Below are 11,827 nucleotides of genomic sequence, written 5' to 3'. Positions count from 1 at the left end.
AAGCAGGTCTGCACATTATGTTGACCTGGAAGATCGGAAACTTCTCCACCCTTTACCCACCAGGCGCCGTTTGCGCCGAGATTCAAACCCGGGACACTCAGATGGAAAGTCCAAGTGGGCTGTTGCGCCCGTCAAGGGGCGGAGGGGGTGGGAAGGGGATGGGATGGGGTGGCACAGGCAGGCAGTGATAGGGAAACACTGTGAGGCCTGCATGTGCAGTGATAAGCTGTGACAAGTGTGGGGATGAAGCTGGAGTGAAGGGGTGGAGGGTGGGGGGTGGGGGGGAGGGGATTGGAGAGTGTGTGTTGAGGGGTGCGGGGAGTGTTGGGGGTGGGCGGTGGTGCAGGGAGGGGGGTGTGTGTCGGGGGGGAGGGGGGGGAGGGGCGAGGTTGGCATTAGCACGTGTGTGGGTGTGCACGGTTTCACTGAACGTGGCCAGTTTTTTTTTCATGTTTGGAATTCAGTCTGTACACAATCTGCCCTTGACTAGCTTCCCATGTAGTCACCCTTTTTTTTTCTTCTTTTTTTTTTTTTTCCTTTTTTTTAAATTTATTTCCATTCGTTTTAGATTTATCTTCTTATTTTTACATGTTTTTGTTGTGGGTTTTTTTTTTCTTCTGGAAGAAGGGGGAGCCGGGGGGGGGGGGGGGGGAGACATGGCATTATAGGGGAGGTAAGGCTGGTGTCTTTTGTAAGCTTGTGTGGAAAAGGGGCTACTGTTTTTGTTGTTGTTGTTGTTGTGCGCACACACACACACACACACACACACACACACACACACACACACACACACACACACCGTCACACACACACACACACACACACACACACACGTGGTAACATCCCCTGCAGTGCCTGACTGACGCTGCTGCCCACACAACAAACCAGCTGTGATGGAGGACGTTCCGCACTGTCACGGCCTGTCCTGGTCTGCTCACACACTCACACACACACGCACACACACACACACACACACACACACACACACACACGTGGTAACATCCCCTGCAGTGCCTGACTGACGCTGCTGCCCACACACCAAATCAGCGGTGATGGAGGACGTCCCGCACTGTCACGGCCTGTCCTGGTCTGCTCACACACACACACACACACACACACACACACACACACACACACACACACACACACACACACACACACGTGGTAACATCCCCTGCAGTGCCTGACTGACGCTGCTGCCCACACACCAAATCAGCGGTGATGGAGGATGTACCGCACTGTCACGGCCTGTCCTGGTCTGCTCACACACTCACACACACACACACACACACACACACACACACACACACACACACACACACACGTGGTAACATCCCCTGCAGTGCATGACTGACGCTGCTGCCCACACAACAAACCAGTGATGATGGAGGATGTACCGCACTGTCACGGCCTGTCCTGGTCTGCTCTCTGCTGGTGCCGGGGTCACTGCTCAGTCGGTGCCAGTCGTAAAGAAAGACAAGTCAGATTTCCGAAGGGGGGTGGGGCCGGGTGGGGGGTTGCATAAAGATTATGGATTAATATAGCTAGAAGTGTGAAAGGTGGATGAAAAAGAGGCGTCTTGGAAGAAACACACATGGTTTGTTTTTTTTTGGGGGGGGGGGGTTGTTTTGTTTTTAATTATCACCCTTCAGAAGTGGAGTTTTGTTTTTGTTTGTTTGTTTTCAGGGGGAAATACTGCGTAGCTGACGACCAAAAAAAAAAATAAATAAATAAATAAATAAATAAAAACAATAAACCCCACCATTCTGACAAGAGGATAGTGCAAAAAGACTTCCTTCCAGAAAAAAACAAAGGATCAAAACTCTCTCAATTAATTCTTGTTGGAAGAATATTAGCATGATGTAGTATTTCAAATAATTAGATGTGTATACGTTTTCCTCTGTGTGTGTGTGTTCTGTCGGGGGGGGCGGGGGGGGGGGGACGGGTCAGTGGTAGTGTTCCATTTCAAGCCGCGTCACAAATGACTGAGGATCTTCAGTTTGATTTTATTGACAGAAATGAATCATATTTGAAAAATCGAAGTTAACTGAACCCGATTCTTTTGAAAATGAACTATCAGTTGACCTGCCTTCAGCAGGTTTAATAATTATTATTGTCATCATCATCTTGGTGATACTGGTTGTGGTTTTAAAGCACATAGTGTTATTTCAGTTAAAGAAATGATTTTTATTAATTGATATGCTGACAGGTAGGGGAATGAGTTAAAAGTCCTGTTGACCTCTTAGAAATCATCTAAATAACAGGCTTCGTAATCATGCTTTTGTGGACACACTTTTCCCAACCCCCTTTCTGTGTGTGTGTGTGTGTGTGTGTGTGTGTGTGTTCCGTGCAAGATCATCACCATTACTACCACCGGCAACAGCAGCAGCATCCCAGCCTGAAGCATAAATGCCAGCCAGCTTTTCAGCTCAGACACTGTATCTAGCTTAACAGTGATAAAAGCACTGGTTTACGATGTAAAAAGACAAACAAAACGACCAAATAAATACACTTAGTTTACGACGTGTCTTGTCTTGGCCTGTAAGTGTCCGCCTGCTGTTTACTTGGGCGTTAACACTTGACAGAGGGGGCGGTACACAGCACCGATTTATTCGAACATCCCGGAGTTTCCCGTGGACTCGTGCGCTGATAAGCTTTAACAAGAGGGGAGAGAGAGGTGCAGAGTGATAAGGAGTTTGGGGGGCGGAGTGAAGGGAGAGAGGGTGGCGGGGGAGGAGAGGGAAGAGGGAGGCAAGCACTGGTATTTGATGAATGATGGGCTGTGGGGGTAAGGCATGCAGAGGGGTGTTAGTTGAAGATGACACCACAGCATGCATGTGTCCGTGTTGGTGCGTGCATGAGATGGCTGGGCTGTCTGGGACTGAAAAGGTGTGTGTGTGTGTGTGCGTGTGCATCAGTTTATGGTGGTTTGCGTGTGTGTGCATTCACGCCATGGTTGTGTGTATGTGCGTTTATGTCATGGTGTATATATATGTGTGCATCAGTTCGTGCCTTGGTGGGGTGTACTGATGTGCTGTCATGTAATGGCATGGTGTGTGTGTGTGTGTGTGTGTGTGTGTGTGTGTGTGTGTGTGTGTGCATTCCTGTCATGGTGTCAGGTGTTTGTGCATGTCATGGTGTATGCATTTCATAACATGGTGTGTGTGCATTCATGTCACGGTGTGTGCATGTGCATTCATGTCATGGGTGTGTGTGTGTGTGTGTGTGTGTGTGTGTGTGTGTGTGTGTGTGTGCCAGTGTGCATTCTAGTCATGGTATGTGAACTGATGTGCATTCATGTCATGTTTATATGTGTGCTTTCATGTTATGGTGTGTGTATACTGTTGTGCATCAGTTCGTGTCATGGTGTGTGTGTGTGTGTGTGTGTGTGTGTGTGTGTGTGTGTGTGTGTGTGTGTTTGCATTCACGTCATAGTGTGTGTACATTTATGTCATGGTGTGTGTGTGTGTGTGTGTGTGTGTGTGTGTGTGTGTGTTCATGTCACGGTGTGTATGTGCATTCATATCGTGGTGTGAGTGTGTATGTGCATCAATTCATGTCATGTTGTGTGCACGGTATGTGCATTCATGTCATGTTGTGTGTATGTGCATTAATGTCATGTTGTGTGTGTTGTGTGTGTGTGTGTGTGCATTCATGTCATGGTGTGTGTGTGTGTGTGTGTGTGTGTGTGTGTGCATTCATGTCATGTTGTGTGTGTGTGTGTGTGTGTGTGTGTGCATTCATGTCATGTTGTGTGTCTGTGCATTCATGTCATGGAGAGAGTCAGGTGGGGAGAGAGAGTTCATGGTTGGTGTGTGTGTGTTTGTGTGCATTCATGTCATGCTGTGTGTGGGTGAGTGTGCACTCATGTCATGGTGTGTGTGTATGTGCATCAGTTTTGTCATGGTGTGCACGAGGTTTGTCACATGTGTGTTTGAGTGGACGCCGAGTACACAGTGTATGTCAGTGTGTGTGTGTGGTATGTGTAAGGGTGTGTGTTGCTGTTGTTATTATTATTCCTAGCTTAATGTTGTTGTTGCTCTTCTTATCCTCGCTGACCTTGTTCATGTTATTCACCGAGTTTCACTGTGAGTAATATCAGACACAAAAAACGGGGAGGAGTTTGAGAGGGGCGTGGGGGAGAGGAGGGGGGACATGGGGGGGTGGGGGGCTGGAGGGGGCTCAGGATGGGGAATAGGACGTTGGAATGGGGTTGGTGGTGTACTGAACTGTGGTGTCCACTCTGATAGGTTAAAACACACACACACACACACACACACACACACACACACACACACACACACACACACGCACGCACGCACGCACGCACACACACATATGTATATATGCACTCAAGGCCTGACTAAGTATGCAGGGTTACGCTGCTGGTCAGGCATCTGCCTAGCAGATGTGGTGCAGCGTATATGGATTTGTCCGAAAGCATGACGCCCCCTTGACAGACTGAAACTGAAACACTCTCTCTCTCTCTCTCTCTCTCTCTCTCTCTCTCTCTCTCATGGTGCACGGTGCACTTCGATGTTTGTGTTGTGTACCTACGTACACGTGTAAAGGTAGGTGCAGACACCACTGACACACACACACACACACACACACACACACACACACACACACACACACACACTGAGTTAGGGGGTGGAAAGGGACGGAAGGGAAAAATGAAAGAAGGAAAAAAATAAACATGAAAAAAAAAAAAAAGAAAGTCATATGAAAAGCAGGAAATTCGAGAAAGAAAGCAAGATGTCACGGTGATGTTTCGGGGAACAGTCCCGCCTTGTCCAATATCAATTCAAGGGAACTAACCCAGGTTGTGTCAAAAAGTAGGAGTTTTCTTTCGATAGCCTCCCATAAATAGGTTTGCATTGGACTTGCCGTTCACTTAATACCACCCCAGGCCCCATTCCCTCCCACCCCCACCCACCCCACTCACTCTCATTACATAAACACGCACGCCTGCACACACGCACACAGACTCCTGTGAGTGAGTATTTGTGAGTCACAGTGTGTGCCACACAGTGTGTGTGACATAAATGTCCACATACAAAACGCCTCTGTCTCTCTGTGTGTGTGTGTGTGATATTTGTTCATGTATTGATGTGGTTGTCACAGTGTTTGTATATCTATCCTGTTTGTTAAAGTGTGTATGTGGCGCCTGTCGCAAAATATGACGAATGTTCATTCAGGGGAAGTTTATCTATAAAACAACAAGAGCGGTTCAGTTGTCACAGTAACTGTTTTCCGTGTTTGGCTGTGGAACTGATTTTTTACCGCTGGTTTACTACCGCTATTTTTTCATTGTTACAACCTTCACATTTGCGATTTTTTAATTGTTAGATCCTTTCACTTTTGCCTTTTTTTTCTTAAAACTTGGAACGTTTACACAGTAGCGGTATTTCAAGGTTTGTTAGAACGGTTTTCTATTTGCGATTTTTTATTTGTTTAGAGTTAATGGAAAATACTAATTTATTGAGAAAACTCACATCACGTTTTGGTCTGTTAGTATCAACTGATCACAACTAAACTGGAGTATGTCGGCCTTGTGAAGATTGTTGTCATACCGCATCTTAACCAGATACATGCAAATCACACTCAGCAGGTTTCTCTCCCAATTAAAAAGCTCAGCAGTTTTCTAGAGTTAGTTACACGTCATTACACGAGTGTTTGAGCCACGTCAGTTGCTTCCCTTGTCAACATGGACGCGAAATTTTAACAGACGGCCCGTGCGCGTTTCGTTCACTGACATATCGACATGCACCATCACTGAGCTAAAGAATCTGCACAGTTACAGAAAACAGCAATGAATCGGACTGTCTGGGGAGTGTCTTACATACTGCTAGTTTTGGCATCGCTGCTTCCAGGTTTCGGTGAAGCAGACGATGATTCGGAAACTGAGCACGCTGTTGAATACCGATACGAACTCGCATCTTCGCCCGACGCCCACATGGTTTACGAGGACACTTACTACTTCGAAGTTGTTTCACCCCAAAGTCTTAGTTACACTTACAAATTGCGGCAAGCGAAAGACTTTGGAACGAACTTCAACAGGCAGTACAACAAAGCGAAACTTGTGGTGGCGGATCCCGTGGAAGCGTGCCGCCCCATCGTGAACAAGGTGGAAAGCAAGGTGGCTTTGGTCCTCAGGGGTGGCTGCTCCTTCATCACGAAATCCAAACACGCCGAGAGTGCAGGCGCTCTTGCTGTGATCATTGCAGACAACGACCACGACAACGATGACCACATGATAGACATGATAGATGACGAAACTGGCCGCAGTATTGACATACCTGCCATGTTTCTGATGGGAAAGGATGGCATGATGATACGTCATCACCTGGTGCTGCAAGGGCTGGAAGAAGCCGTCATCAACATCCCTGTCAACCTGACAGGAGTCGCCATCGGTACCGCTAAACAGCCGCCTTGGACACTGTGGTGACCGTCCATAAATCTGTAAGTGTCTGTGTGTTATTGTTTTTGTTGCTGTCAACATTATTTTCACATATGATTCAAGTTAGTGGGGGTTATGTTGTCTTTGGGAGAAAGTAGAAGGATGCAGATGGAAAAGTAGTCACTGGTTGTAAAGACTAAATAAAGTCTGAGTATTTCGTTTGTCAGTGTATATTTCAAGATTAAGCTATAAGAATTAAGATTAAGCATGTATTTATGGTATTCACACAGACCATATTTAAGAATACATTTAAACAGATACTGAGATAGTATACATTTAATCCCATGAAAGTGAAGTTGTTTTTTGACATCCCCAGTAACACTTTAAGTTTTACTCGGGTATGACTGTAGAATCATAATGTATCAGGCACCATCAGGAAGCAGTGTTTGATTGGTGAAAAATGCACTTTATGGTGTGTTTGTGTGTGTGTGTACTATTTCCTTGTGTTTACATCTTTTTTTTTAATTGTATACAGCTAATACGTACATGATACTGTGGTGAAGAATGAAATTATGCTTATCAGCCTTATGTTTAACTTTAAGTTAATGTGATCTTTGTTGGTGTTTCAATGGTTGTGGAGCAAGTATATATATATATGTATATATATATATATATATATATATATATATGTATATATATATATATGTATATATATATGTGTGTGTGTGTGTGTGTGTGTGTGTGTGTGTGTGTTTCAATGGTTGTGGAGCAAGTAGATATGTGTGTGTGTGTGTGTGTGTGTGTGTGTGTGTGTGTGTTAGATTTGTTGTATGCAAAAATACCCCCCAAGACATACTGCTTAAATATTATAAACTTAAACTGCAGTTAGAATTCCCCATTTCTTTTGTGGCAGTAGCTGTGTGTACATCACTTCATGTACATGTACAGTAGTACACAAGAATACATAAATATGTGTGTGTGGATATATATGTATATATATACATATCACATATCAAGGTGAAGGGTGTATACATATAAATGACTTTAAACTTCAGTCTTTGGGGGGAAAGTCTCATACTGTAGTTATAGATTTCTTTGTACCCCTTGCCTTCTTACCTGTAGTGTATGATAGCTGATGGGTATGTCGCGCAAACAGCAGTGGTTCAAACTGTGTGCCTTTCTTTTATAAAAAGCAGCAGTATAATTTATTCATTTCATATATATATATATATATGTGCATGTATGTGTGTATATATATATATATATATATATATATATATATATATATATACACACACACACACACACACAATATACATAGAAAGAGAGGGGGGGTTATGTTGTTGTTGTTTTGTTTTGTTGGGGTTGGTTTTTTTTTCAGATAGGCCAGTGTTGTAGCTGTTAATGCAAACTTGTTTTTGTTTTGTTTCAGTATGTCCGTGCCATGGGAAAACTGCACAGATGGTGGAGGTTCAGATTCATCGGTCTTGACACTAAATGACAGTTTATCAAGCCAGCTTTTAGCATCCACTCCAGTACCAAGTATGCAAACCTGCAGTTTGTTGAACTCTATGCATAATTATTATGAAAGATTTCAAACAGGATGCCAGATGTGAGTACACTTTTTTTTCCCCTGACCTTATGAAAAATCTTGCACAGGACTTGTTGCTACATATAGTTGAAACTGTATCAAAAAGAGTTGATGGAAAAAACTACAGATGGTCAGGCCTCTCAGCCCCAGCCTCTCCTGATAAAGTGATTTTTTTTTTTTTAATGCATATATTTTTTAAAGAAAGGGTTTAGAGGGATCTTAGACATTCATGAATGTAACAAGGTAGCTAATTTTTGTCACTTTCTTGGGCATTGGTTTGATTGAGTGTTATTTTGCACACTGTGTGCATGCACACAAGTGTCAATGCGAGAAAGGGAGAGAGGTGTGTATGTGTGTGTGTGTGTGTGTGTGTGTGTGTGTGTGTGACCATGACCATGTTACTTGACAAGAACTTCAGAACAGATGAGAAAAGGCTGGAGATTACAAACAAGTACTTTGAAATAGAGACATGATATGGTTTAATAATAATAATGATAGCATTTATATAGCACTGAATCTTGTGCAGTGACAAATCTAAGCACTTTCACACCAGTCATTCACATGCATTCATAACTCTAAAACTGAAGAAAACTGAAGATAAGGAAGAGGTAAGGGAGGGGGGCTGTCTTGTGAAGAGGTGGGTTTTAAGGCCAGACTTGAAAGAGTTGAGTGCGGAGACCTGATGAAACAAAAGAGGAAGTTCATTCCAAATACAAGGTCCAGAGACAGAGAAAGAATGGCGTCCAGCAATGGAGTGTTTGAATCTGGGTATCCGTAAACAGAGTGGATCCGAAGCTGATCAAAGAGAGCGAAATAGAGTGTAGAGGTGAAGGCAGCCACAAAGAGTTGAAGGGGCAGATTTGTGAATACATTTATAACATAGAGTGCTGATCTTACTCTTTATTCTGTGTGAGACAGGGAGCCAATGGAGATGTTGCAAAATAGGAGTGATGTGCTCAGATCATTTCTTTCTGAGGACGGGTCAGGCAGCAGAGTTTTGTATGCGTTGAAGGGACTGAATGGATGAAGCAGGCAAACCAGACAATAGGGAGTTACTGTAGTCAAGGCAAGAGAGAATGAGAGAAACGACAAGTCTAGATGTTGCATCGGTGGACAGATATTTCCGAATGGAACTGATGCGTCGCAATTGACAGTAGCAGGATTTACATGTCTGAAACATTTTTGCATGGACAGTGTGTTGTCAAGGACAACGCCAAGGTTCCTGACTGAGCTGGAAAGAGGGATGGATGTACTGCCAAGTTTGATTTTGTCAGCTGTGATGGAAGAGAGTTTTTGTTTAGTTCCTATGATCATTGCTTTGGTTTTGTCTGCGTTCAATTGTAACTTATTTAGAGTCATCCAGTTTTGAATGTCCAGGAAGCATTCAGATGCTTCTTGCAAGAGCGAGGACAATTTTTCAGGGGTATCACTCTTTTGAAGTTGAGTGTCATCAGCATAGGAATGATGACTAACATTGTGGTGGTTGATAATTTCAGCGAGAGGAGCAGTGCACAGTGATAAGAGAACTGGGCCTACAACAGATCCCTGTGGGACGCCGTGTTTGATTTTAACAGGTTCAGACTGGAAATTATCAACGATGACAGACTGGAATTGATCAGTGAGATAAGATTTGAACCAGTTGAGAACAGTGCCATTGATGCCAAATGTAAAATGAAGATGGGAAAGAAGGATTGAATGGTCTATCGTGTCAAAGGCGGCTGACAAGTCCAGAAGAGTGAGAAGGGAAATTTTTCCTGAGTCAGACGCTAGCAGTAGATTGTTCAGGATGTGAAGGAGAGTGGTTTCAGTGCTGTGGTCAGCACAATATGCAGACTGAAAAGGGTGAAGGAGATTGTTGAAACAGAGGTGGTTGTTGAGCTGCTTCAGGACAGATTTTTCAAGGAGTTTGGACAGGAAAGGAAGAGAGGCCGGACGATTGTAGATTTGAAAGTGGATGGAAACGTTCCAATGAGAAGGGATGAGTTGACAATATTGGTGACTGTGGGGAGAAGCTGTGAGACACACTGGGAAAATACAGAGGCTGGTATAGGATCAAGTCCACAGGATTTTATTGTCATTTCTTTCAGGATTTCATTCACTTCTGTTTCAGTCAATGGATTGGAGGAATGGGAGGAGTGCCGTTGAATTGAGGATCAGGATAAGCAGGTTGGAAAGGCATCTGGTCTAAGTTTAAACTATAGTATTAAATATATATATATATATATATATATATATATATATATATGTGTATATATATATATATATATATATATAATAAAACAAAGTTGAGAAACAACACTTATTTTGTTAAACAAAAAAATAAAATCTGAATTCTCAGCTTGGTCACAGACTACACTTATAACAGGTGACATAATGCTTATGTATGTATATACCTACCCATGCATACATACTATGCATATGCTTATGTATATATATATATATATATATATATATATATACATGCCCATGGACCCCCCATGTTGACAGAAGCAATACTGTGATTCTATGATAGTACCTAGATATTCTATGATTTTTGTAAAGTATTTATAGATTTATATATGTTACATAGATGGTTATATCTGTTAATATAGTATAGATAAAGTTGCAGTTTCCTGGTGTTTGAGTTGATATTATAATCTCTGTACTCTTGAATTGGAAGAGGTTGAACAGCAAAGCCATGAGGCTATCACTCTGAGCGCTGGGGTTTAAAAAAATAAGAAAAATAAGAGAGAAAAAAACAAATTATTTTTGAATAAAAGATCACATCAAATTGAAAGACATAATGAACATGCCATGCTGTGATATAAAATCATACATGAGCTTCTGTTTGATATGTATTTCCAGAACGTTTCTAAAGTTTTGTTTTTTGTTGTTTGAAATGTGAGTGTTGGTGGAGGGGGTTTCTTTGTTTGCATTTTTGCTAATTCAGTAGTAATGGTAGCTGCCAGATTTTCCTGCTTGTGCTGCAAGAGGGATGAAAGATGCTATTCATTGGCAGGGTGGCAGATCTAACTATACCATCTGTACTCATTTATTAATTAGATACATTTGGGCCAGAAATCATTTTTACCATTTTTATAAACTAGTATTTACCTGAGCGTTTTCAAAACACCTCAGAAACAGCTCTGGCATTGAGTTCTTTGATTTATGTTATCAGTTTATGGCCACAACGAATTGATGGATAATAATTGATATGCACCAGTATATATGTCAAGTTCTCTATGTTTCGAGGAAATTAAATTTATAACAAACACAATGATGAATTATGCAAAATGATATAACAGTTGCCTTTGCATCTATTTCTCTTGTGCCTGTTTATTGTTAACATTTTTCAACCTGTGGCAGTTGCGTCTATTTTTTCATTGTCAACATCTTTCATAAAGTATTTTTTTTCCCACTATCAGACTAGCTTTGGTGAGTTAAGCAATATTGTGTTGTATTGTATTACTTTTTTGTCACTACAGTTTCTCTGTGTGAAATTTGAGCTACTCAAGCCATCTGCATGTGCGTGTGTGTGTGTGTATGTGTGCATGTGTGTGTGTGTGTGTGCATTGTGTGCATGTGTGTGTGTATGTGTGCATGTGTGTGTGTGTGTGCATTGTGTGCATTGTGTGCATGTGTGTGTGTGTGTGTGTGTGTATGTGTGCATGTGTGTGTGTGTGTGCATTGTGTGCATGTGTGTGTGTGTGTCATTTGTGTGTAAGCACAGGGCTTGCATTGTTGAAAAACATTTGTTCGTCAGAATATTGAGAAGACCAGTTCTTCTTGTGTCTCCATCCATCTGTGGTATTTGTTTTATTTTTAAATGATGATTATTGCTGGTAACCAGTTCT

The 11,827-nt window shown here is 42.5% G+C and overlaps 1 protein-coding gene across 1 annotated transcript; it reads left to right on the top strand.

The window, feature by feature from the left end:
• The first annotated feature begins 5,576 nt into the window (after nt 1-5,576).
• LOC143294963 (protease-associated domain-containing protein 1-like) lies at nt 5,577-10,453 on the top strand. The gene is made up of 2 exons (XM_076606485.1): nt 5,577-6,465; nt 7,836-10,453. Exon 1 carries the CDS (start codon nt 5,816-5,818, stop codon nt 6,449-6,451), a length of 636 nt encoding a protein of 211 aa, XP_076462600.1. The 5' UTR covers nt 5,577-5,815; the 3' UTR covers nt 6,452-6,465; nt 7,836-10,453.
• Nucleotides 10,454-11,827: the final 1,374 nt, after the last annotated feature.

This window comes from Babylonia areolata, chromosome 20 (genome assembly GCF_041734735.1).
Source record: "Babylonia areolata isolate BAREFJ2019XMU chromosome 20, ASM4173473v1, whole genome shotgun sequence".
Lineage (NCBI taxonomy): Eukaryota > Metazoa > Mollusca > Gastropoda > Neogastropoda > Buccinidae > Babylonia > Babylonia areolata.
The sequence above is the reverse complement of the archived record's forward strand: the minus strand, read 5'-3'. Positions and strand labels throughout refer to the sequence as shown.